Here is a 27,405-nt window from a genome sequence, read left to right on the forward strand (position 1 = left end):
GCAAGTTTTAAAACAAATCTCCAAAAACAGGCAAGTAACAAACTCAAAGTACAAAAGAAATCCATATCAAAACTAACCTGAAAACCAACCAGAACGAAATGATGAACACGTGGATGAGCTACAAGAGGAAATACAAAATGGGACATGAGAGACTGAGCAGGGAACTACATCATGAACACAGAAATAAAGACTGTGGTAAATACAGTCATGAAAACAGACAAACTGACAAAGGGCAAAAAGAGGGAAACACAGGGATTAACTAATAACAAGGGTGTGGCAGGGAACACTAGGGTGGAGCAAATGAGACTAATACAGAACAGGTATGCAGGGAAGAGTCTGGGATCAGGGCAAGACAAACCAGACTGATATATGGCAGGTGTGACAGAAAACAGGTGGGAAATAGACAAAAACATGAGGAGATAACCCAGAAAATAAATAAGGAAACAAACAGACCATGGATAGATACATAAATAATGAAAAGCCAAAAAGAAACCAGAATCATGACAGAATGCCAATTTAGTAACCCCAAACCTTGTAGCTAAACTGTAAGTGTCTTGCTAGATCCTTGTAAACCCCAAAACATTAAGCTCTGGTTACTCTACACTTTTATATTCTGTCATCATTTTTCAAGCATCGTTTGATTCATCAATTCCCTTTCCCCTCACCATTGAATGCAGTGAGAACATGTTCATGTTGCACCCGAAATAAAAGACGGGGACGGAGGAGTGAAGAGCAGCTCAGATTTTATTATTAAAAATATAAATATCTAGGAAAAATATTTGAACATCATTGCACACAATTCAAAGTCATTCACAACTCAAGGCATTCTCAGCTAAAACAGTATCTGTTCTTATATCAGATATACAGGAGTTGCCGCTCAACTAGGCAGATCACATGATACACAGTAAGGTTATAAGTTTTCCGAATACCTTTAGAGGTGTCAGCTGGAACAAACACACAAACACACACACACATTATGTACAGCTACAGTGAGTGATCACGCCGGAGCATTCTGTTCTCTTCACAGAGATCGGGAACTGTCAAGAGCTTAAGGAGGCCTGGAGGTCGACCAACTCCAAAGTCCCCGACCCCTCAGCCCTCCCCTTCCCCTCTGACTCTCCCTTTTTCCTTCTGAACTTCACTTTCCATCCGTCACTTTCTGCATCATTGCATCTTCTCATCACCTAGTGCAGATACAATCCATGAATCTAATAACCCCAAGAACACTTTCAATGACCTTACAAGGATATTTGCACTTTTCAATACAAAATAAAGGCAAAAGAAACTGTATGCAGCATAGTTAAGGAATAGCTGGATTGCGGGGAATCCACTGAGAGATCAGTAGATATGGTGAAGCCAGCTGACCAGCTGAGGCAGAGATTAACCCATGAAACAGCTGAGAACACACACCCTGGCTCTCCATCACAATGCCTTCACATACAAATTCCTAATACCACTGACCACCAAATGGCAACAATGACTGGTGCTGTGCCCCCAAAGAAACACAGGTAGTGCTAAAGATCTATAGGATTTAAGGTTTTTTGATAAATCTATACACATCTTGTCATGCTCTCTCCTGACACATCTAACTCTGTGACTATTCTTTCCCACATGTCACCCATCTCGTCTTTCCCTAACACCCCCTCTTTCTTTTGTTGCTGTTCACCCTCTCTGGGCCTCTTGAGACATGGAGCGCCCCAGAGCTCTGGGCCCCTTGGAGAACTCCATGAGGGTTGGCTTGACTGGGGGGAGGTCTCTTGTGATCTCGTCCACGGTCCTCTTGCTGGGACAGACTCCGTCGGGGATAGGGAAGGGCTGCAGGTCCTCCTCGGTGTGTGGGGCTCCACGCCCGAGCCTAATGCCCAGCTCTGCGGGGGTGAAGATAGGCAAGGGGAGGGTTTTTCTCTTTGGCAGCAGCTGGTGCTCCCTCACCCCTCTTTCCACAGTGCCCACTCTAAAGACACCAGAGGGGCAGGTCTGTTTGAGTGAACGGGCCTCCCACTGCCGGGACAGGGTCTCCCTACGAGAGTTGTCATTCATGTTCATTGTTTGCCTGCAGGGGTCAGAGAAAAAATTAAGTAAGAAACTGTGCTCTCACTGCAATTGAGATTATAACTGACTTCCAATGTGCAGCAGTGTAATGTAAGTTCTGTACATAAGTATGAATTTTAAGTACTTGTACTATTCTTGGGCATTTTCTTTTCATGCCACTTCATACTTTTACTCCACTACATTTCAGAGGGAAATATTGTATGTTTTACTTTGATACAATTATCTGAAAGCTTTAGTTACTTTACAAATTAATATTTTTACTCAAAAAAAAAAATTAGCTAATAGAATATGACATTTTGTTACAAATAATATTTTCAAACAGTTTACACAAGTAAAGCTGCAACAACTAGTTGTTTAATTATCAGTCAAATTCATTCATTTTGAGTTTCAGGGGATGTTTTTTCTTTCTTTTCTTTTTTTTGTTTCAATGTTTTTTGATGATTTATCCTTTTTTTAATAAATTGAGTTTGGGGGTGTTTTTTCTATTCTTTTTTTTTTTTTTTAATAATTTTGAGGTTTTGGGGTCTTTTTAAAGTTGTCTGTCTGCATTTGGCACTTTTATTTTTAATACTTTAGTACAAAGTACATTTTCTTGATTATACTTACTTACTTTTAAGTAAGATTTTCAATGCAAGACTTTTACTTATACCAAAGTATCTCAGATTGGTTTTAATATTTTGACTTTAAAAGATCTGAATACCTCTTCTACCACCGCCAGTTTGAACAGTTCTAACGAGAATTGCCAAATAAATCTCAACCCATATCTAATGATGGCAAGAAAGACTTAAATCACAGCCAGGAGGTTATTAAAAGAAACAGAGACCTTTTATCCGCTTATTCAGTGCTGACACACACTACAATAAGGGGACCTGCAGAGTGTTTTTTGTCTCACCTGTCCTGAGGTTGAGTCTTGAGACTGACACTATGCCAGTCAGCGCTGTAGCTCTCCCTTTGAGCTTTATTCTCCTCCCGTACGGTGCAGGTCAGCTCGGCTCCCACCACCACGCCATTACTCTTCTCCAGGATGGAACAGATTGGCTTCATCTCTGCTTTTGGAAGATCTGTCTCAGATTTATCTCCTCCAATCTTGTTGATCAGTCTTAAGATCTGGTGCTGTGTCTGGGATGAGGCTGTTTGTTCAGTGATGCTTTAGCTGGCTTTATCTCCTGGCTTCTGCTGTCTCTTTGTGCTGTCTCTGTCTGGGCTCGGGTCTGTCCACAGCTTTTATAGATGTTCTGCTGCTATTTCTGATCCATCTTGTCACTCTACAATCAGTGTGCACTGACATCTGACACCCGGAGCTCTGTGTCTCATTCCCGGAGAGCTGGAAGCACAAACTCTGAGGAGGGGTTAAGGGGTAATTGGGCTTAAAATCCCCTGATTCTCAAATTGTATGCTCAACCTCCTCTGTAATCACTCAGCCCAGCACTTTCCACTCCAGCTGGCATCTTAGAGGGGACAGTGTCACCGAGACACTCTGTAGGGAGATTATATAAACATGTAGACATACACACACAACAAGCCTTCAGAGAGGAATCTTAATAAGGTTTGGGTCTCGATGTACATGAGGCAGCACGTGACACCGTGTTAATGACGAGAGATAACATTGCAGCTGTTTTCATACACAAAGGATATTTCAGGCTATAAATTAAATCTGCATCACATCTGTTAGTAGGAGATAAAAGGTGAAAAGCTGGAGAACTTTATGAAGTGGCTTAACAAATCTTGCTGACTTTAAAATCATAATACAGTTCACAAGGAGTTTATACAACAGCTGTGCCCTGTGACAACATCAAACCCCCTCATTAAATGCCATTACAGTGTGCCGCCTCACAGTGGCAGTGAGAGCCCTATCCCCAGTGATTCATTCATCACCTCCGTGACAGAACGCCACGCAAGCTATAATCAACTCAGGTTACAGGCTGTGACACATACACACACACACACACACACACACACAGACACACCTCTGACAGTTGTCTGCTGGTGTGATGTTACGACCAGTCCCTGACTCTGACTCATTCATCCACATCAGGTACTGATATCATCAGATAACAGCGATCAGATATCACACACACACACACACACACACACAACAAGATGAAGTATAATGATGTTAATTATAGGATCAATCACACCGTCTTTAAATTTATTTTTCATTAGTATCACATGTAAAAGCTGACAAGTTGATCTCATCTAAAAATATATGGGAACCGACTGCCTTGAAAAGGTATGTAACTATAACTATTAGCTTTAGTTACTTAAAGGTCCAGTGTGTAGGATTTATGGGATTTTCTTGGCAGAAATTGAATATAATAAAATTAATGTTTTCCAAAGTGTATAATCACCTAAAAATAAGAATCGCTTTATCTTCATTATCTTAGAATGAACCCTTTTTATCTGCATACAGAGATCATTATTTTGCATCACCATGTTTCTACAGTATCCCAGAATGGACAAACTAAACACACAGTTAGGGCCATTCCCGTTTTTGAGTTTTTTTTTAATATCAAAATGCTTTACTGAGTGTTTTTACTGATTTTAATCACCAGGCTTGTTTGTTTTGCAAAGGAGGAGACCTCTGCCACTTTTTATGTGGCCCCCATAAAAACCTCCTGCACGGCTGGATCTTACGTTATCAGAGAAAAAAGGCGAGCACACTTCAGCAGGTGCTGGGCTGACAGTCCACACTGCTATATCTCCCAGAATCTTACTTATTGCTTCTTTACATTAAACATAATTTAAGAATAACAGATTATTTAAGGCAATCGCTTAAGTAAGATTAACTTGTCAGATTTTACAGCGTAATAAAAAAAAGTGGTCAATTTGCTAAATCAGTGCCAAATTATGACACTAAATCTAAAGCTGCTTCTGTTTCACTGCATATATTCAAGCTTTAAAAGACTGACATTCCTCTTCAGTGAGTGCTCATGCCCTGTATATCTGATGTAACAGTAAAATGCTATTTTCCCTCCACCTGTCAAGTATGGCAATATCTCAATTTCCTCTCTGTAACTTCTCAGCAGGGTGACATTGCATATGTAAATCATTGCTCAGTGTCAGAGAGGGAAAAGTGAGCAAGAACACCGTGGGCATCCTCGGGGTCATGCCTTCAGTCATGTTATGACACCATGGCAACCATGAGATGCCATTTCAGAAACATAAGTCACTGTGCAAGGTCCTTCAGTGTTGAAGGATCATATCTTTTTAGAATCAGCATGACACCTGAGCAAAAAGATAGAAGAGAAGATAGTGCACAGAGTTTTTGCTATAATTTGGGTGTTCATCTGAGGACATCAGATGGCTGTCACCTCCTCGCTGTTTTTGGATGAGTCATGCTATGCTAATGAAGGCAAGGGTGGGGAGAGTCTGTGGAGGTGAGCACTGACCCCCCCCCCCCGTCCTTATCCTTCCCTCACACCATGCCACGCCTGGCCGGGGAGAACTTTGTGTTGCATAACAGTGCTGCCACAGCTGCTGGGAAGTGACATTTAAATGAGCTGTCACTGAGACGGAGTCAGGGAGTGGGAGGGAAGGAGGGAGAAGGGCGATTGCAGGATAAAGCCCTGGCCTGTCAGGAGGAGGTAAATAGTGGAAACTGTTGTGAAAGTGCAAGTTTGAGTAAGTATGATTTTTTTTGTAACAGGAGAATGAATTTGTGAGGATGGCGACTTCACCACAGGTCAATCTGACACACAGACGGTGCCTGTTTAGCAGTAAGAAGAATCTGAGGGAAAGTAGGGCTGTCAGCATTAAAGGGGTCTCTACAAAACACTTTTTTTTTAAATTCTGAAATGTTCTAATAAAAAGCTGTAGATTCTGTGGTGATTTTGTATCAAGGCCATGTTTAATAGTAATAATAATAATAAGTTTGATGTTGATATTAGGGCTGTTGGTGTTCATGCATTAATCACAAATTGATTTGTCACGAGCGATCCCGTACAACATTCCTGTGTTTAAGAGGTTGTACCGGGCTGAGTTTTAGATCTAGAGAGATGACACTGGTATAATATGCGACTAGAAAACCCAAGGAATCCCAGTGATACACACCATGTCATGCTAGCTTGTCAGCAAGGGGGTAAATAACACTCCAAAGTTAGGCTTAACTTTGGCAACGGAAAAACAGCATGGTCATTTCACAGGGGTCCCTTGACCTCTGACCTCAAGATATCTGAATGAAAATGGGTTCTAAGTGTACCCACAGGTCTCCTCTTTACAGACATACCTATTTTATGGTAGACCCATGTGCCTTTTTGCTGTCATTTGATTCCCAATTGACACAGTCTAGTCAATATGGACTTCATAACTGTTCTGAAATGCAGAAATGTGATAATTCATGGTTGACAATTGATACAAAAATTTGCGATTAATTACAATTTTAAAAATAATCACTTGACAGCTCAATAAGGAAAGTTAACTTTTTATTAATTCCTGCGCACAATTTTCAACTGGTGCTGCATAACGGCACCACACAGTTGAGTGTTATCAGCTATTTCAGTGAGTGTGTGTGTTTGCCAGTGTGCCAGCAGGCTGGTGCCGTGTACAAACATGTGCCCCTCAGCAGAGTGTCTCTCTTACATAACAACAGCAACAACAACAACAAGCAGCTGACCACCAAGAACACCATCCTCACCATCCATCTCTCAACCCGGATTGTCCCCAGCGAGATGTTCAGACTCAGTACAGGCAGCACCAGGCCAGGATATGCAGCATGTCTGTGGCTCAGTGTCAGACAGATATGGGTACACAGCCGACAGGGCCACGTGAGGGCAAAAGGACAGACTGAAGAAGACCCTTGTTTTCACTTAAAAGGAATGTTGCTCTCGTGTCACAGTTTCTGTGAAATCACTGCTCACTTGATTCCCGTACAGGAAACCCTGTTTCTGATTGCTCATAGTCATGCAAATTCTTTATTTCTTCTTTGTCATTTTGAGCTCATATTACTTCACATAAGGCAGCCCCGGGGAATGTATCATCCCATCATGTGACACATTAGCCTGCAACTTTATTTTATCACAAACTGCATACCAGAAAACACACACGCAAACTTCCACATGAGCTTTCACATTTTCAGTAAATGGCTGGAGGGGAAAAAAATCCCCCTCGTACTTCACCTAAAAGTCCCATCAGTCACATACACAACCAATTTAAAGAGATCAACATACAACTACATTATATTTCCATCAGCTATTTTCTTGTTTTGTGTTTGAAGCCAAATGCAAACTTTAACAACTCAAAAGTGTCAATCATACAAACATGCACTCTTGTGGAAAAACCATCTGGCATCAGATTACTACTATTTATTCAGTGTTGTTACCAATCATGTGATTGAATGAAAATGCCTGCTGATGATCATAGGACAAAATATAAAGAGGCTCTGCTCAGGAACACTGCTACCCTGAAGGTTCACAACAGCAGAACAATAAACAGACTGAGAATTTGACAAAACTATGTGGCAGACAGAAAAAGAAAAGACTTTTGACACCATAGTAGAAAATGTGCATAGCCCTTTGACCAGAGATAACAGAATGAGACTCAGGCGGTGCAGCTGGGGGAGAATAAAGAAACTGATCGGACTAAAACTTTCTAGAAACAGACACTTGAAGGTGAGAGCTATACATTTCTGTCAACCAGGTCTCCAGGGTTGATGACTACTGCCCCCTGCCTTGTGTCTGTTATTATTGCAGTCGGAGATCTTAAGATCTGTCACTCAAGTTTCCATCCTCTCTACCGCTTTCCTCTTCATCATCGTCATTGCCTCTTCCATTCATGGCCTCTACCCTCGCCAGCAGCAGCGGCAGATTAATGGCGAGCCCCGGCATCTCCTCGTCAGAGTCATCCTTTGGAGGATAGAAGCGCTTTGCCTTTGCCAAAAAATCTTCAGCTATATCTAGATACAGGAGACGATCCTGTCCAGAGGTAAAGATGTACAAGAAGCAGAAGAAGAAGCAGAAGAAGAAGCAGAAGAAGAAGAAGTGGTTGAAGCTGGGAAACTGAATGTGATGACTGTCAGAATAGCATCGGACTGTGTCTTCTGCTGTCCCATGGGGACTGTGAACCACTGGAAAAATCTTGGATTTTTTTTTTTTTTGACTTATTTTTCTTTTGACAAATTAAAAATGATAACTGTAGCTGCAGAAAGATTTTGGATGATGTTACAGAACATACAAGTTTAAGGACTACTTCCTCAAATTTCAAGGTCTACGGTATGGAGTCAGAACAATGACAGTAAGTTTTGGCATTAAAAATAAAATTTGACATTGAATAAGAAACAATTCAAAACACTCACACAGTTTTTCCAATGACAATCTCCTCATTTTTTTCATGTATTCAGTTTCAGTTTTCTTCTAGGCTGACAGTTTTTTTTTTTAATTTTAATTGTCTGGCCTGGAGAGGAGTTTAAGGGGAAGGTAAGAACAGCGTTTATTAATTTCATCCTCAAGCCAAGCTTGGCATCACCATACTTCTGCAATACAGTGATGTCTTCCATGAGTTAACCTGCAACTCCCAAATAGCAAGTATGTTAAGTCTTTTTCTCTCTGCTGCTGGTTTTTAACATTGAACCAGGCTGGTTAAAGTGAACCTTTAACTGACGTTATGCTGCTCTGGCAAAGGTCTGCTGTTACAAATGCTAACATTAGTTAATGTCAGCACCTATCATACTTAACGTCAGGCTACAGATTAAAAAAGATAAGTTCCAGAGTAACTGGAACTGGAACTGGAACCACTTACTGTGGTCAAAGAACATGTCTCGTTGGCCACAAGAACAGTAATTCCCTTCATGTGGAATATCAGGCTTTGTTAAGATCGAGTTGGTGCTTGCTTATGTTAATATGACACAAATTAACTGTTAGTTTGCCTTTCACAGATAATGATAAAGTGATTTATGACTCGCACTGAATAAATTGCACAATAAATTACACTGATAACTGAACTGATTGCATGAACAGAACAATACAGCAGACAGTAAACTTACTGGGCAAAAAATGCAACCAGACTCATGAAAAAATCAGGACACTGTCATTAAAAAAATACTAAAAATATCAAAACAAAATATTTTCAATCCCTGCATTTTATTTTTTTAGTTATTTTTTAATGCCCATTTTGGCTTTTCATTACCACATTCTATTTTTGATGCCAAAGCTTACTGTCACTCTTCTTGATCCCTGCTTCGGAGGATTCCCCCAGTTGTATACTGGTAGTGATGAGGTGGATGCACTACTAGGTTGACAGATAGTTCACTGAGGAGGAAGTGGGTTTACTCTCCCATGTATCTGATTGGCTTTTTGGCTTACTGGTGATTATGCTGTAAATGGCCAGAAAAAAAGGGGTTATACCCCATAAACCTGAGGATATCTCCATTACGTTACTGGATTCACCATACGTTTATCTTGAGGTCATGTCCCTAAATTTAGATACAAGTAACAGGCGCTTGATGGATTTTTGGGATACTGAAATTAGTTGTGGTTTGACAAGACTGCTGTAGAGGGTTGAGGAAAGTACCATTTGTTGGAGCACCGGGGTGGAGTTAGGTCATGGATGGGAAAAGTGACATCTGATGTCTCTGAGGTGTAGGGTTAGGGTTACAGTTAGTTGGTTTTATTATTCTATTTTTTTTAACCCTAAACTGCAGGTAAAGCAAGGAGGCTCTTAGTATGATTTTAAAGTTCGATATAACTAAGATTTCTGCTCTCACCAGGATTAGTAGATATCGCTCTGGTGGTGGTTCTCTGCTGCTGAAGATGGAAGTCTCAGTGTGGAGTGTATGAAGCAGGGCACGTGCTGCTGGGGCGTTACGCATGCGGTCATGTGAGGTTCCAGCTGACACCGTCAGCAAAGAGTCTGCCTCCGCCATGAAACCTAGAAAAGAAGGCAAATAATTTCTGGTTACTCTAGATGTAAAAGTGACAGTCTGTCCTACATCTCATCTGTCCAGTGTTACCTAAGTTCTCCAGGATTGTCTTCCATTTGTCTCGGACTTCTCGACGGGTGTCTCTCATGGCTTCAATGTCAACACTTAGTCGGCGATAGCCCTACGTAAGAAAAGGACAAAGCTCAAACATTACTTCTTTGGGCCTGGTGTAATTTCTCTCACAGGAGGGGCTCTTTTGGTCTGCTCTCTTTATGATTTGATAATTCTATAATTGTCCCGCTTCCTCATAGCTGGTTTGAATGAGTTTAAGCAGTGTAAGATGACTTATCAATAATTTTTTCTGTCTTTTGCACTTAATTGACTCTTTTGCACATTACATAAGTACAATTCAGACCTTTTTTCCACCACTTTTTCATCCGGAGTTCTTTTTCTTGACTGTGCAAGATTTTAATACTTTGGGTATTTTTTTTAACTACAGCTTAACATGATTGAATGACACTTCAAGACTGTATTCTGTGTCTAGAAAATCCTCCCGACACATACCGTGGATCCCATGCGGGTCTTGTTCCTGGCCTGCAGCAGGCTGTAAAGGACCCGGTCGTCATCTCTCTCCGAGTGGCTGGGGTCCCCTGGCTCACTCCACAGGTTGGTCTCCTCATCACGACGCTTCTGGACTTCACGGTTAAAATAGTCCAATGGATCCTGACTGTGACACAAGCACATGCACATGCACATACATAACCAACGAAAGGTGAAACACGAAACAATCTGGATATAGAAGGCATTTTTTCTGTGGATTATCTTTATCTCTAGGTGAAAAGTGTTAATAATATGTGGATGATACACATGTATTAAAGTGGTATGTGGTGAACTTCTCTGTCAAATGTCTTCTTACGGTACTAAAGGCTGCTTTTCATCGTCGTCGTCATCGTCCGCAATGCAGCAGCAGCAGCACAACTTCATGAAGGCTGCACCCATCTAGAGTCAGTAGGGCAGTTTGTGTTCACAGTGGTTGATAATCCAGATGTAAGATGTGCTTTGGTTCTTGAAGCAACAGTGAAGTAGATTCCAGCGGTGAGTCTGGTTTACTTTAAGTCCACAATGCCACTGGTTGAAGGATGCTCTGAAGAGAGGGGACCTTACTCAAAGCCTATGTTTCAAAAGAAATTTAGCAAGGTAAGATAAGGCAGCTGTCACAACAAACGGTCCACTTGGATGACTCTTATTAAACTGGTTTCTCTTAGTAAAAACGATCAAAAAGAACAAGGAGTCAAAAAAGTCATAGAAGTCACTGATCCCAAAACTCTACCTAATTTTCAGCTTCCCATTTTCAGGGCCGCAGCTCCACATCCAGCAGGAGGTTTGTCCTCCAGATCATTAGCCACAGCCTGTCTGGGTAGAGGCGCGCAGGCAGATGGCAGTCCAAGGACTGGTGCTTCTCATCAGCCGTACATGGAGGACAATGAGAGCAGTGAAATGCTCTCTCTCTCTCATCGATTCCAAAAACACACATATATTCACACACCCACAGCCTCAGAAGACGGTCACAACGTAATCATGTGAGCCGCTCCGTCTCTTGTCCTTAGCATTGTGTTTTGCCCCGGGGACAACACATCTCTTCAACAGTGGGTCTGATTACACGGTCTCTATCCAATCTGCCATGGCTGTATTGATTTAAGGAATATTTCACTGTGTGTGGTTACTGAAATAAATAATTAATCCGTATGAATGTTGTTCAATAAGAATTTTTATGTGGACTGCTTTAAATTTTTCAAGAATTCAGATGTCTTCACATCCTGGGATTATCTAATTTTCAGAAAAGTCTGTCAGAGGAAAAGCTTAAGTCTGAAGCATTGTGGACTTTTTACATCGATAAGGCTTCCATGCATGTGACATAAGCACAAGTCACAAGGTATTATTGTTCATGACAAATTCCCCCTACAGGATCCAGTGCTGGAATTACGTAGGTAGAAACTATCATGTTAACACGGTAAAGCAGCTACAAGAAGTTTTTAACTGGTTACGAAACAACATCTCGCAAGGAAACGAACCATCGTCAAGAGGAGGCTGTTACTATAGTGATATTCTTTACACCTGTCGCCGAGTCTGAATCTCTGCTGACACAAACAAAACAATTTAAGGCACATACACCAAAAGAGCCTATGTTTACATTTTCCCTGGTTATGTTAGACAGTAAGTTAGCTAGTTAAACTGAAGCAGGAGAGGATTTTTCTTCTGAAAATGTTGTTTTTGATGTCATATTTTGTGCTTGTGGCTGATACTGGGCTGAAACTGAGTCAGTCCTCTTCCTCTTTGACAGGTATGTAACGTGCTTTCTTTGAGTTGAGAGAGGAACTAGAATTTGTACCTTGCCGTTGTATTCCTCCGCCTACCAGTCAAGCCGCAGTTTACATTAATCAAGACTCATATGTAGCACAATACTTCAAATACGGACAGACAGGGTCACAGTTACCTTGAATTTTGGTTTTTGACCACCAAATTCTCATCAGTTCATCATTGAGTGTGAGTGGACATAGGTGCCAACTTTAAAGAAATCTCCCTTAAGGTGTTCTTGAAATATCACATTGATGACAGTGGGACAGTGGGACAGAGGGACGGACAACCTGAAAATAGTCACCATCACAGAGGCATACAAATGAAAATATCTGTATCATTATGTAGGTCATAAGTCAGTCTGATGTTGGGATGTACAGGATAACAGAGTATAAAATAGTTAAATCAAGAGGTTTCTATTAACTCTGTGATGAGTTCATATATTTTATTAGACATAAGACACTGGTTAAGACTCAAAAACTGTTGGTCAGTATTTCTGTAATGGCTTTAAATTAACATGTTTGATGAATGAGCTATAGACACCATTATTTAAAAAAAAAACTAAAGAAAACATGTTCTCTAAGCCGGCTTAATATGCAAATGGCATAACGTCGCTGAAGGTAGTAAGCATTGATTTAACGGTATAAAATGAAAGCAAAGCAGAAGAAAAGGCAGACATGTAACGTTACTGTGATAAAGGCACCAAATTGTTGATATAATTAATAACTTTCTTTTGACATTCTCTCAGTACAATATGTAGCTAAAATCAATCCTGACAAATGATCCAGTTTAATCTCAATAGCGAGACTTTAGGGCTTCATGAGAAGGAATAATGTCCAACTGTGATTAAAGCATTCACAAATACATGGGCTTACAAAGTAAAACGCCTCAAGGCTGCGTGGCAATGATGTGAGTGTGATGTGGCGAATGACCACATCACACTCACATCGTCACAGTAACATCCACAAATATGCTCCTTCAAAGTGTAAACAGCTCGAAAAAATTGTTTCATGCATTATTTCTCACTGTTAAAAAGCACAAGGAAGAACAACTCACTCTCTTTGGTTCAACTTCACAGTCATGTGAACCATCAGCCAGCCCCAGTCTTTTTCTCAGATGTCATCACATATGCAATGATAAATAATAACTTACTGAGGTACAGACCATAGACTGTATCATGAAGACTGACAACATGACTGTTCCCCAAAAGTGAAGCCAAAACATCTCGATCACTCCCTAGTGGCTGCCTGCAGTATTAAACCCCGCCCACTCCATGTTAGCAATGCAACATGGGCTAAACTAAAAAAATCAAAGTATATGTCAAATATCTTGTTCTCAAAGATGCTTTTAGGTCATTCTTATAACATTTATGCATTTTCAAGTGCTCCTTTTTCCTGATAAGTTTTTCTGATCAGTTATTTCATGCTACAAAAAGGGGGTTTAACATCTTGTTGAAGGCTTTGTGCCAATTGATGTTTCTCACGGTTGGCTGGACTGGTGTATGGGTTAGGAAACCGAAACCCTGGAGGTTGCGACTGCGGCTCTGGCTCCACTGATGTCACCAGTGCAAGATGGCAGCAACAGTTTCCAGGATTAAGGGTGTAACGATACATTGATCTGGATGGATACATCTATTCAGTGACCACTGATCTAATATCACTGATGCAAACTGAAAACATCGAAACTTCCAGTTATATTTACGATACGCATCTATTTTGAAATTCCCATGGCATGTCTGTGTCACCTGAATGCCCCTGAATCGACATGGTGTCTAGAAAGACTTTGTGATATCAGCAAATATTGGATAGTTGTCCAAAGAGGCAATATCATATCGTATCACGGTGAAACCTGTGACTAACACCCCTATTTGGGATATAAAGGCTCCATTTTATACAGTCAGAGCAAGTGGACATGCGTTATCCATCTGTATATACAGTCTATGAGACAGATTTTGAGACAAAAGCTCAAACAAGCATTATGCAACATTTCTAAACTGTTTAAAGACAGTGTGATGCTCCATGATGTAAGAAATAATAGAAAAACCTCATTCAGTGCCACATCTCAGGACCTGAGGGGAGGCCAGAACTAAAGTCATGAAAGTAAAGTTACATTATTAATGTGTCTGATGACACATAATGAGTGGGACATTTTTCCATAAGGCCACTGGAGGTTATTGGCACCAAAGACAGCTTTAGTAAGTATACAGCAGCCTAATTTACAAACATTATCACCATTTTTCATTTGTCCCATTGAGCTTGTTAATGGATTTTAACACAAACAGCCTCCTGATCTGAGTCACGGTTTGACCTCCTGGTTGATCCCAAAGTGCAAAACAAAAACAGTTTTAAAAAGCATCAGTGATAGTTGATTAGATGTTGGCTGACAGATTTTTGCACCCTGGGATTGGGGATGTCAAACTCCAAGGCTTTCACTGTGTGGATCAGTGGTGTGTCCCTCTAGTGGTGATGAGACTGTGGGTGTTTGTTGAAAAACGGCTGTCATGTGTGGAGTTGTTTCAGGGCTGTTGCACCAGAAAATGATGGTGAGGGGAAAACACACACAAAAATCATATTTAAAAAGCAGAAAATCATGGCTATGTGTGCAGTTCGATAAGGCTCAGAGAGACAGCTGCTTCATGACACTGCAACAGTTTTTTGTAACAAGTGAGACGGACGCCCAGACAGAGAAAATCACAGGTTCAGTAATGTCCAGCCAGTCACACGATGACTTGGCAGGTTAAGGAAACGGTTTTCATTGCACGGAGAGGAACACAGCAAAACAATTACAGGTCCACATAAAAATATGTATGTGATCACGCTTTACAAAAAACCCAAAATGCTGAAGTTTAACGATGAGTGCGAACATCGTCTTTGAAATCTGAAAACTCCTCTTCTCTTGTGATTTAAATGTGGTGAATATGAGGTCACACATGTCACATCTCCTCTGCTTGGAAGTGCAATTTTCTCAGTTACGTAAGCACGTCCTCACAGCGGACGGTACTGCTACGTGCATTTTTGGGGTCCACAAAAAGAGAGCACTAGTGACGCCTCTCAACTAGCTGTCGCACAATTAGACGTCCTTCCTGTTTTAGGTGTGATGGTGGGAGCGGAGAGAGGGCCGCAGCTCACAGATACGTTGACGTAAATGCGACATAAACTCAAACATGGTGGCAGCCAGACTCTGATGGATGAGGTAGCGGGGCAGTCGGCCCTGACGAGACACAAAAAGTAAGTGTTAATTGTGTTCTTATTTTATATTCAAATTTTTTGCTCACCCTGCTGTATATTTTAAATTCCACTTTTGTTTACTTTCATGTGCATGTTTTAGCAATGTTTGCGGAGATGTGAGTGATTAGTCAACGAGTCAATTAAACATTGCTGCCCTTGCTAGTCAGCGCCAGAATTACCAGTTTCAAAATTTGATTTAATCAAAATTATTATTTCATTAAAATAACACATTTTAATAACATATTAATAAATATTCTGATGACTGTTAATATGTTTTTACTCTAGGGTAGATTGTTTGCTTTGCAACTGCATTCACCCAATGAAAACACTTAGTTATAGTAAGGCACGTTTCCTAGAGTTTTTTCTTTTTTAATGGAATATTGTTTTTCATAAATGTTGTTTGTTGACTTTTATTCAGTGAGTTCTTTTTTATATTGGATTTGGTTATTAAAAAATGTGATTAACAATTTCAAATGGCTCATACAGACAAATATTTTTTGGTACAATATTTAACCTAATAGACAGACATGCACAATGAGTGTTTTCTTACCCTAGTTGACTAGTCTAAAAGTAAACTTCTGTTTAAATGTCAGGGATATTAGCTGTTACAAACATCCATCTTTAGCGGCTCTATGGATGAAAATAGTGTCCTCCACATTGATCCAGATTTAAATATCCTAATAAATTTATTGATGGATTGCTGTAAAATTATGTACAGACATTTGTGGTTTCCAGGGATGAATCCTTATGGCTTTGGTGATACCTTGACTTGTCATATTGGGCCATTGTCAGGTCCAAATTTCAATTTGTCCAGTCAAACTCCCATCAAATTATATTTGCTCTGGCAAATGTGTCTTGACCCCCTGCCTTTCTGCAAAGTTTCAGCTGGCCTGGCCCTCTTTGGGACGATCACAACTGTTCGTTTAATATGCATTTTTCAGATAACGACTGACAACTTACGGAGCAATTGTGCTTTACACAAAACGTGATGATCTCATTTTAGGCTTGTGCACCCTCATGCCGAGGACACTTTGGCGAGCAGCATGAATGTAGCTTAGTAAAGACAGCTCAGGCATTTTCGAAAACAACTGAGATGGCTGCAGCTTATGTGGAAATTTCTGTTGAAGCACCATTTTCAAATTCCGATGGCAAAAATGGCAGCACTCATTCACAGACATATTTATACTACATGTTACTACAGACATATTCATACTACAAAGCTTATCTCTGCGCATTGTTACATTTTAACGTTTGTCCTTTGCTCAGCGCTATGTCACATTTTTTATAACGCTCTTTGGAAATCAAAAATGAACTGAGAGGCTCTAGGCCATGCTGCTTTTGCAGTGTGGTCTGATGATTTCAGGCTGATGTTCAGCAGCTCAAAACTTTCTTTGTCTTAGTGTGTTTCTTTAATTCAAATGTTTGTAATTATTCGTATAATTTATGTTAACAGATTCTGAGGCTCCTTTATCCCAACTGCAAATAATGTGGTCAAAAAACTACTGTAAACTTAAATATGAGATTGTAATCTGTACACCGTGGTACAAATGCGATCAGTGTTGTAGAATTGAGAGATCTTTGTTCCCTCCGTGTGAAGGTTTTATCTTGTGGCCATGTTTTATGTTTATATTTTGCTGGATACGACCAAAGAAAATGTTCCTGCCTGGGCTCTGTTGTATAATTGCCAGCTGAGTCATCGTTAAACGTCCCTATTTGCTCTGTTCTCATTCTATTTTTTGCATCCTGTCACTATTTTGTGTGGCAACAACATCTCTTCAAAACTCAGACAATTCAAATGTAACTAATCTTTGAGGTAAAACTGATCCCATCTTGCCTCAAATGACAGAAAACTGAGCAATAACTTCAGCATGTATCTTTTTACCTTCAAGTCTGTGTTGAGGACCCAGATGAAGGTGCAGACGGACGGGTTACTGCTGGATTTCAGGACCACAAATCCTCCAGGACCGTTCTCTCCCCTGAGGCCGACAACAAAGGCAGAGGAGAAGACACGGAAGTTAAAGAAACAAATTGAACACAACTGCATTTTGTCAAATCAATAACATGTCCATGGTCTGACCTGACGTAGCGGCCGCACGGAGGCTTAGCATCGTGGTCGGTTGCCATGCCAGCAGACATGTAGCAGTCTCGTTTGCGTTCAACCCGCCGAACATTAACAAAGTCCCTTGAGGAAGAAAAATCAATTGGTGAATCAATTTACTTTATTTCAGACCTGTAGTCAGTGTGAGAATACAATTAAAAAGACAGGAAATAGGGAGAGAAGATAACGGATAAAAAAGAACATTTTAAAAAAACAAACATATTGCAGCCTGATGTGTGCTGTCCTGTTGTTACCTCGCAGACACGACTCCCCCTGCTGCTCCAGAGGAGACGTCATACGATACCAGAGTGTTGTCATCAACCCTCTGAAGGATCTGAGGAAAAGGCAGAAAGCACCGTTAGACCTCTGCACAAATCAGATTATACATACTCAGAGGGATGAGGAGACAAACATCAAACTTGTCACCTGGCAGGCAGAAACAGTTCTGTTCCACTGGACCATCTTCTCTGGCTGCAGAATCACTTCCTGATACACGAGCTCAGCAGGACACTGCATAAAAGCCTGAACACGAACCATAATACACATCAAAATATGAAAATGCCCCTTTTTAAACCTTTTTTTACTATTTAACTACACTTTTATTCCATAATGTCACAAGCTGAACGCATGCAGATACATAATATGATCTGTGTTTTTAAATGACGTAAGTAATTTACTATTGTAGTGTTAGAGACTAAATAGTGTTTTTCTAATTGTGGTTATTTAGACGTAATGCGATGCTAAATATGATGCTGTTAGATTGCTGCTAGAATGCCCCTTTAATATAGGTGCAAATATGGAACAAATCCATATCCAACAAATATGGATTGAAGATAAAGAAATGGAGGAATTTTTGAAATGATTGCTCTGGAATTATTTGAAAAGTTTGGATCACAGGAGTTGGAAACAATCCTACGCCGCCACCACTGGAATCTCATTCAACAAATACTATTGTGGTCTAATAATATTAGTGTAGCCCAATCTTTAGCTGCAATTGTGCAGAAATACAGTGTTTAAACTAAATTAATATACATGCAAAAAAAAACGAAAGCATTTTATTGAAGTTTTGAAACTTCGAACTCCTCAACATATCTAAAAGTAAAATACATCTGAGGTTGCACTGGTTGTGACCAGTCCTTGTTTATGATTTACAGTAATGATTTGACATGTTACAGTGGTAAACCCTGACAAATAGCCTTCTGTTAAGTAGCATCCTGTGAATAGCAGACTTCTTCTGAATTTAACACCACATTGGTCTCAATTATTGCATCACTGTGCCCTCTAGAGGTTGTTCAAATACACATCAGCTGCAAAGTGTTTTTGATTCAGTTATTGCAAAGTGTTAAAAAGGATTGTAAAAGCTGCGCTGACATACTGCCTAACCTCCTCTTTCCTGTTACAGCTACAATAATCTAGTACAGTGTAAAATCAGTCACCAACATGAAATGCCAATGGTACCGAATATGGCAGTAAGCAACTTTTTTTAAAAGTTTTTTTTGATGGATTGCATATTTAGAAATGGCTTAAACATATTTTACCAAACAGCCTGTTTGAACACGATGAATAAATACAGTATCAAGTCACTAAATATGATTGACTGGGGTCGCTACTGGAGCACGTGTCTTGGTGAGACGCAGTCTCAACATGAGTGCTGCTTTACCTTGAGAATGAAAGTCTTTCCATGGAAGGGAATCTCCAGGGTGTAGACAGAGTCTCCCATGTCCTGACATGACACAAAATACTGTTATCATCTGGATGCTTTCGCTCTCATGGCAGTATTTTTAAGTAAAACTAAAGTAAAAGACTATTCACTCTATAAGGACATTCAATTAGTTTCGATGTTAAAATAAAGATCCTCTTTTTTATACTTAAAATTTCAGATTCAGACAAAATGAGTTGCACTTCAAATGAACTGAAAGCATTCCTGCAGTGAACAATGTGGCACGGCAAGAGTTAGGTTTCGATATGCGATCGCATTTTTGATCTCATTCCAAGTTGACACAATATGTGGTCACATTGTTTGGCTCAATAAATATCTCATTAAATCTGCTTTTCTTATTCGCAATGAAGTGTGTACAAAACATTTCAGTAACTACCCAATACGGTATGTATCTGACAGCAAGTCATAGTTCTACTGCTTTGAATGTCGATGTCTGACTTCATTTCTTTCCCATGAACAAGTGTCTAAACTGAACTGAAAAAGGTATAAATGAGTCACACTAAAGGGAAACTGAAAATTATAATTGGTGCAGTATTAAGCGTGAGGTCTGCGGCTGGGAAGGGTAAACATAAAAGATCTTAATCTTTCACCAAAAGCTTGATCTCATTAGGAATCCTTTCCATAAGAAACTTAAAATAATAATCTGCCAGTGGCAAAAACAAGCACTTTTAGTGGCCGTTAGTTGACGATGTATGGCACATGCCCCGAGTGTTCACGTTGCCGCCTGTACAGCGGCTCTTGGCTGCAGCTCTCTTGCTTAATACTGGATCAATTTCAAAAATGGCTGTTCTCATTAGTCACTAAAACACAGAAATATGGGAAAATACGGTCACGGTTGAAGAATACAGAAGTTACACTTTAACACAGCTCTGATACACTGTTAGGAGAGTGAAAAGTAAACAGTTAGGCTGATATAAATGAGATAAAATCAATGATGAAACCACATCAGTCTATAAATCCTCTAGAATCGTTTTTTTAAAGAACTGTGACTAAAATGCAGACCAAGCAGGACATGTTTCAGGACATGTGGTCGCATGACAGTCCTCCATGGTGGACAAACTATGTAATAGTGTCACTGTTAGTGAATTGCCTCAACCTACTTTTCTGCATTAAAATTTCTTTTTTTTTTAACTTGTCAGCTGACAAATACACCAATACCAATATGCTAATGTCAAATGGTTTATCGGTCGAGCTCTTGTACACAAATTCGATACTAGATTCAGATTCATTTAATCAAATCCCAATCCTCCATATGCAGCAAACACACTTAAATTTGGGATATTAATGGCTTGAACATTTTGTTTACACTGGAGATAGAGTCAAAAGCAGCACGTGAGCAGTCAGTCCCCCAGATGCATGTTAGCACTCTAGTTATGCGTGTTACCCCAAACGAAGAGGAGGAGGAGGAGTCACTTCTCTGTTGCATACGTCAAATATGTTCAAACAAAATTATACTCACATTGTTTTTTTCAAATTTCCAGTTTTCCTCCTGCGATAGGATCTGTTCTACCACAGACATGGCCTCACGACCCTGTCTGACGTACTCCTTCTCCTGCAACAAGAGCGAGAGGAGGAAAATAAATCATCGGCCACGAGGGCAGGATTTAAGGGACATAAAGACTCCTTGGACTGATGCGGATACCTGCGAAGTGACAGCTCTGCGTCCAAGACCCTCCTCATCCAGATCCTCTTCAGAGCCTGCAGACACAAGTTCAGGGCCAAAACTTACATTGTGGCTCAAATAATACACACATTGTATCTGAGGCTGATTAACCCTTTGTACCTTGAGTAAATTGGTTTGATTTCTTTCAAAAAATATGGTAAGAAGGCAGTGAGCAACAAAGAAGAAATGACCCAAACATTAGCAAGAAAAAAAATCCCACAAGTTAATGAAATATTATTAAAAAAATACACACCAAAAAAACAAAAAATGATACATAGTTTTTCTCTAGCTTTTATCCCTTGAGATTTTTCCCTTGCTTTTTTAAAAATAATTTTCAAAATCTACTACTTTCCTACAATTTGTCTAACATTTTTTAACAAGTTGCTTTTTGCCTTTTTTCCCTCACGTTTCTAAACGAAATCGCACCAATATGCTCAGGATTCAAAGGGTTAAATACTTGTGAAAGGCGTCTGAAAGCAGCACAAGAAAAGTGATGTTGCTCCAGGTTTCAGAGGGTTAACTGATTTATAAACATCACCTGCGACAGATTCAGGTGGAGAGTAAAACTGTCCGTCTGAAACAGCTCGGGGGTAGATCATAGGCGCTCGTTCGCAGGCTGCGTTCACCACCGCGAGGTAGGCTGATGTCGAGAGAGACAGTTAAAAAAAGGGAACAGATATTTGTCAAGTTGAAACTCGTCGGGATTCTTTCCCTCACCTCGCTCATCATCGGCCTCCTGGGTGAGCACCTTGAAGTCGAGGAACCAGGTCTCCAGCCAGGCCACCACAAATGAAGTGATGGGTAAGACGTAGCCAAAGGCATTCTGGGTCAGGAGCTGCAGAGAGACAGAAACCAAAGCTGTGTTCGAAACCGCTCATGCGTTCGTTCACTCACTCACTCACCTCTATGTAGTGTGTATTAAATAGTGAACAAGAGAATGAGATTTCGGACACTACCCTGGAATTTTCTTCTTCTGGAAATACACAACCGCATTGCATTGTGGTATATGAGAGTTAAATATAGGGTGCATCGTATGTACACTCAAATTTGCTGTGCATTGTGGGTATTTTATTGTGCACTATATAGTGGATGACAATAACCGCTGAGAATTTGAACTCACTATATAGTGCACTATTTCAGTGATGGGGAGCGGTTTTGAACACAGCTCATGTCCATTCCTGAGGTTGTGGGGGAGTAAAGGAAACTTTACAGGATCGGGTAGTCGTATGTTCTGTTGGTTTACTTCCCTACTGTTATATGAAAAAGATAAGAGCTGCATAAAGCAAATAAATTATAAAAGTTTTTATCAGCTCATCGTCCCGTCAGGGAGGAGATTACTGGCATAAATGCAGAAGTGAAAAGATCTCTGTGGTTTCCATAATGTGCTTGCACCAGACAAAAATACACAACTGTGAAAGTGTAGAGGTGACAGGAAGGGGCGGGGGTCACTCACACTCGAAACAATGACTTTAACAACGAGGAAGACGCTGGTCACAAGAGTGGTGACCTGTGGAAGGAAGAAGGATATAGATCTGTGTCATGATTCACGTCCACATTTGTTATTATGAGATTTTACATTGTTTCATGAGTGCGTGTTTCACCACAGCTGCTCACTTACCGCAATAACCCACCAGTGCTTCAACCGAAAAGCAGCGTAACCCACTTGTAGACACAGGAAACGAAACAAGGCGAGGAGCTGAGGCGAGGAGGAAGGAACGGAAAAAAAATGACCTCAGGCATTTAATGATATCATGTGTTGCAGACATGTTGACCTAAGCTAATATTTTTTCCTCTTGTGTCAATAAATTCAGACATGTGACCAGCCATGACATCTCACTCAAACACTATAAATCAGGCTGTATAACAATATCCACCGGTTGCACCACAGGAGCACGTTTAACATGAGTATCTGCTCATTAGGGAAGTCATCGGGAGGTCAGAGCTTTCCGAACGTGATCAAGATTACACACTTACACAATTCCATTACTGTACATTGAAATCAAATGAAATTTAGCTCCACTTACAAAAATGTCAAAGAAGGAAGACCTGTAGTCATAAAGGACAACCTCATTTTTTAAGCTCTCCCAGATGGAGCTGGAGGTCTGCAGAACAGAGAAAAGTCGACATCAGCTTTACACATCACTGCTGCACAGGGTTCCCACATGTTTTCATGGACAGACTTTCAAAAGTTTTCAGTTTTCAGGGACTCGTGATCTTTTTTTGTCTTGCCCCACTCACCCAGCGTTTTTCAAACATATCCGATTCAAACATGATTTAAACTAGCTGGCAAACATGACGGGAGAGAAGGATCGCGGGGAGAAAGTAAAAAAAATGTAGGTGATGATGAACAAAACACGTTAGAGCTACATCGACAGCTTTTATGTTAAATGTCAGATTATCCACGGGAGATTACTTTAACAACTTCAGAACACAAAATAAAATTCCATGACTTCTCCAAAACTTTCAATGATTTTTTTCAGTCAAAATGTTGAGAAAACTGTATTTATAATGATCATATTTATATATTTAAAATTATGTTACGGAATTGCTACTTTTTTTAGCGCTTTTCCTTGTTTGTTATTGTTTTTTCTTTCCTTTTTTGCTTCTGTGCACATATTTTTTTTCTTGATACTTTTTGCTTATTTGTTGTAGAATTTGGGTTGCTTGTTGCCCTCTTTCCATTTTATAAAGAAATCAATCCAGTTTGCTCAGGTTTCAAAGGGTTAAAATTTGAATTACCTTTCCGAAACTTTCAATTATTTTCACTTATTCCATGACTTTTCCAGACCTGGAAAACGTGATTGTGAAATTCCATGAATTTGAGGTTTTTCATGACCACTGAAACCCTGCCTGTTGCAAAATACAGCAAACAGGACAAAAATGTCCCTGAAACTGTCTGTTGAGCCCAAATGAACACTCACATTCAGCTCAATGATCCACAGAAGAGAGATGAAGAGCAGATCGAATGTCACGAAGAGACAGAAGGTTCGACGGACGTCAGAGATGGCCTTGCGCTCTGCGGGGGGCACCAACATGTACGGGGAAGGGAGGGACAGCGAGGTGGAGTAGGACGCGTTCAGGGAGGCGATGGCAGGGAGGCTGCCCCCAAGCTCCCCATAGTCTCCACCCGGCATTCCTGCAGTGACACAGGAAACTCCCCCTGCTGCAACAGGGATGACAGAGGGTTATATTTAGTATCACTGTCCCTCTGTATTAAGCCCAAAAAATGAAGATAATGTGCCTAAAAAAGGGCATTGTTCATTCAATATGAAAAGCCTTTAAAACCGGTATGTGAAAGTCGTTTATACCCAGTTACTGTTTCATTTCCAGTGTGTGTGTTACAGCAGCATGTAAACGATGAAATGCGTCCCGGCTTTGACTGAACAGATAGCTTAGTTTTTTTCCTCATCTATGCTCTCTTTTAGCCACCAGACTCCATTGAAAAAAAACTGTATTTTAAGCTCGCTGAACACTGGCGCTGCTGGTCTACTGCTGCTTCGTTCAGTTTGTGTTATCGCATGATTTGATGAATCAGAACTAACCTCTTTAAACACAAAGGAAACACAATAACACAAACAAACCAAAAAGCCCTGAGTGAGGCGGCAGTAGACCAGCAGCCTCAGTGCTCAGTGATGTTAAATCATTGTTTTTCTCAATCGAGTCTGGCGTTTATGAAAGCAATATCACGACATCGGTAGCTCGTTTTAAATCACTGTCTGACAATTGGTGAAAATACTCTCAATATAGCATGCACTTAAACTGACTCTGATTGTTTCAGGTGAGACTTTTTAGGTGGCTAAATTATGTACTATTGCTGACCCCATTCACAGCATTCACTTTCACCTTGTGTATGCTTACACAAACACACACACACACACACACACACACACACACACAGATAAAAACAATGAAAACAGCCAAGGAGAGATTTCTTCCTCGTTCACTACTCTTGTTACTCTGTATGCAGTCTCATGACTGTCCTCATGTCGCCATAGGGCCACTTTATCAGGTGTAACATCCAAAATACACATAATGTGGTTAAGATTAAAGATCTCAAGGTATCATTGTTAGCTCATTGTCTTTCTAAATAAAGAACCCCAGTCCCTTTGATTGTCTTTTAGTCTCAAAAACAGTCCTCTACTAGTGTTACAATTAATATAGTGTTTCTCCAGTAAAGATGTCACATAATACAGGCATGTCCAAAGTCCGGCCCAGGGCCAATCCCTTGGACTGATTTTAAACAGCCCTTGGCTTGTTGTTCAAAATACACTATATGTGGCCTCACATATAGTTATTGGTTAATAAAGCTAGATCACTTTGAATTTTTTCCATTCACCTCACAATGGCAGGACTATCACACAGTTTGCAGACACATACCAAGTGGAAAATATGCAAGAGGAACTAATGTAATTTCACGAACAGACAACAAACAAGCAAATGAGCAGTAAACTAACACCAGACAGTTCCTGCTATGTTGCAGACAAAGTCACAGCAAAGTAGGGTGTCAGAAAATATCGACACACTTGTGAATCACAACTTTATATTTATCCTAAAATGTTTTTGAGAATAAATAAAGTAATGATGTTTTAAATTAATATTTTATATGTGTTGTGTTTAAACCCCCAACTGCGAGACAGCAGTGCTGTGATCTGTCTTCAGTCATATGACCCTGTCATTTCAACCTAACAACATATTTGTAGCATGTTATACAGAAGCTGTGACAATACAGATCCTACTGTTCTGATTGAATTGAAAAAAGTAAACTTTTTGCACTCCAGTTTATGCATCCAGTTGAGAGGTCTTTATGACAGTTTAGCTTCAAATTTGATTTAAAAAATACCACAATATATCGCCTTGCTTACAGTATTGCAATATACCCTGACATAGTGAATCATAACTTGTGTTGTGTTTTTTCTTCTAAATAACCCACATGATGCGAGAAGCAGTTGGTCTTCAGGTATTTTCACATTATCTAATCTAAAAAATCTAAAAAAAAAAAAAAAAAGTTTGGACACCAACCAACTCCATGACAATGAAACCACAATCTGGCCTACACACAATAGTTTGAAATCTGGCCTATGATTTGCAGGATCTGATCTTTATTAAGGCTCATGTTTCTAGACTCAGCGAGGCAAACAACGTACCTCTTACAAAGCATATAAAAATGTCAGTATATTCTAGTCCTAGAACATTTCCTGAACATTTCCTGCTTGCGCGTTAACATCAGATTTTGGCAGAATAGCTGCTTGTAACAAGAAGAGGGTCTGTTTTCATTTAACAAGTTTGACCATTGGCCCATTGTTAAAAAGTGAATCACGATCAGTCAATGCTGAGTGAGTTTCTTCTTGAACTATTTCTAAACAATGAACTTCATGTCAACAGGCATCATGAGACATCCCCGGTTTATCTACATACTTAGAGAAAACACATTCATCAGCATTTGGATAAGACATCTTTAAATCGTTAAAATTCAGATTTAATTTAGCGGTTTCAGACCCCAACACTCCTCCGCCTCTCACTTCTGCTGAAAAACAAACAACTGCCTGACGGTAACGTTGCTTCGCTGTCTGTCAGGCAAGCTAATAAGCTAACTTACCCCTTTCAACCAGTGCAACCAGTGATACAAGACAAACATGACATTATCACCAGAATCGCTGCTACACAGCTGTAAACAAACACTGATCTACCGAAGATTAGCTCGCTAACTAGCCATTGGTGTTAGCTCCCACGGTTAGCTAACACCGGCTAACTTACCTTCGTTTCTAGACAAGCATAACTGTTACAGCATGAAGACAAATGTCACACTCATATCATGTCTCAAGGGAACAGCTAGCTGCAGAAAGTAAGGTTATGAAACGAGGACGTAAAGTGTCCTTAAACTTGAGTCATATTTTACATTAAAACCACATTTTTAAGCATTAAACTTACTTGATTTACCGCATCATCATCGCCTGACGTTTGTCTTCCGGGCTGACCTCTCAAAGATTAAATATCGCGGCAAGATGAATCACTGCCTCACCGCAACACGTCAAAATTACGTGATGAAATCGCATCGCTTTCTGTATTTTTTGTGGAAGAAAGGAAGTGGGGAAACTACAGAAAATTTCACACAAACGCAAACAAAAAACAAAAGTCACTCTTTGCTATTTACTTGGGGAAAAGTGACATTTCGTAAGAATCAGCAAAGTGGTAGCTATATCAGAGCCTCCTCTGAACGACAGATATTTTTCCTTGAGCCTTACCGAGCGACTGAGAGAAATGCACGTCTATAACAAATGACATGTCTCTGGAGATTTTTAAATTAAACATGATTTTCAAACCCACTTGCGGGATATCTGGTTCTGGGTATTTAAAATAAATACAAAATAAAACTGCCTCCCCAGTGCTTAAAAAATATTTGAAGTGCCTCCCTCATTTTGCATCACCTCCTTTCCCTCT

The 27,405-nt window shown here is 40.1% G+C and overlaps 3 protein-coding genes across 4 annotated transcripts; all 3 read right to left on the reverse strand.

Moving 5' to 3' along the window:
- Nucleotides 1-726: 726 nt before the first annotated feature.
- Nucleotides 727-3,256, reverse strand: LOC121956958 (titin-cap (telethonin)). The gene is made up of 2 exons (XM_042505413.1): nucleotides 2,945-3,256; nucleotides 727-2,053 (listed from the first exon to the last, which is right to left on the reverse strand). Exons 1-2 carry the CDS (start codon nucleotides 3,094-3,096, stop codon nucleotides 1,663-1,665), a joined length of 543 nt encoding a protein of 180 aa, XP_042361347.1. The 5' UTR covers nucleotides 3,097-3,256; the 3' UTR covers nucleotides 727-1,662.
- A 3,238-nt stretch (nucleotides 3,257-6,494) lies between these two features.
- Nucleotides 6,495-12,590, reverse strand: mreg (melanoregulin). Its single transcript, XM_042504612.1, has 5 exons — nucleotides 10,821-12,590; nucleotides 10,469-10,631; nucleotides 9,995-10,085; nucleotides 9,749-9,912; nucleotides 6,495-7,961 (listed from the first exon to the last, which is right to left on the reverse strand). The coding sequence occupies exons 1-5, from the start codon at nucleotides 10,901-10,903 to the stop codon at nucleotides 7,749-7,751; spliced, it is 714 nt and encodes a 237-aa protein (XP_042360546.1). The 5' UTR covers nucleotides 10,904-12,590; the 3' UTR covers nucleotides 6,495-7,748.
- An 85-nt stretch (nucleotides 12,591-12,675) lies between these two features.
- Nucleotides 12,676-26,948, reverse strand: stard3 (StAR-related lipid transfer (START) domain containing 3). 2 transcript variants are annotated; one of them, XM_042504611.1, is made up of 15 exons: nucleotides 26,896-26,948; nucleotides 23,889-24,130; nucleotides 22,992-23,069; nucleotides 22,586-22,663; nucleotides 22,421-22,474; nucleotides 21,685-21,802; nucleotides 21,506-21,607; nucleotides 20,947-21,002; nucleotides 20,764-20,856; nucleotides 19,245-19,307; nucleotides 18,011-18,106; nucleotides 17,839-17,918; nucleotides 17,564-17,668; nucleotides 17,369-17,462; nucleotides 12,676-15,469 (listed from the first exon to the last, which is right to left on the reverse strand). In XM_042504611.1, exons 2-15 carry the CDS (start codon nucleotides 24,099-24,101, stop codon nucleotides 15,347-15,349), a joined length of 1,353 nt encoding a protein of 450 aa, XP_042360545.1. In that variant the 5' UTR covers nucleotides 24,102-24,130; nucleotides 26,896-26,948; the 3' UTR covers nucleotides 12,676-15,346. The 2 variants fall into 2 exon arrangements, with proteins under 2 accessions (XP_042360545.1, XP_042360544.1); XM_042504610.1 differs by lacking the exon at nucleotides 26,896-26,948 and adding an exon at nucleotides 26,722-26,800.
- Nucleotides 26,949-27,405: the final 457 nt, after the last annotated feature.

This window comes from Plectropomus leopardus, chromosome 17, assembly GCF_008729295.1.
Source record: "Plectropomus leopardus isolate mb chromosome 17, YSFRI_Pleo_2.0, whole genome shotgun sequence".
NCBI lineage: Eukaryota > Metazoa > Chordata > Actinopteri > Perciformes > Serranidae > Plectropomus > Plectropomus leopardus.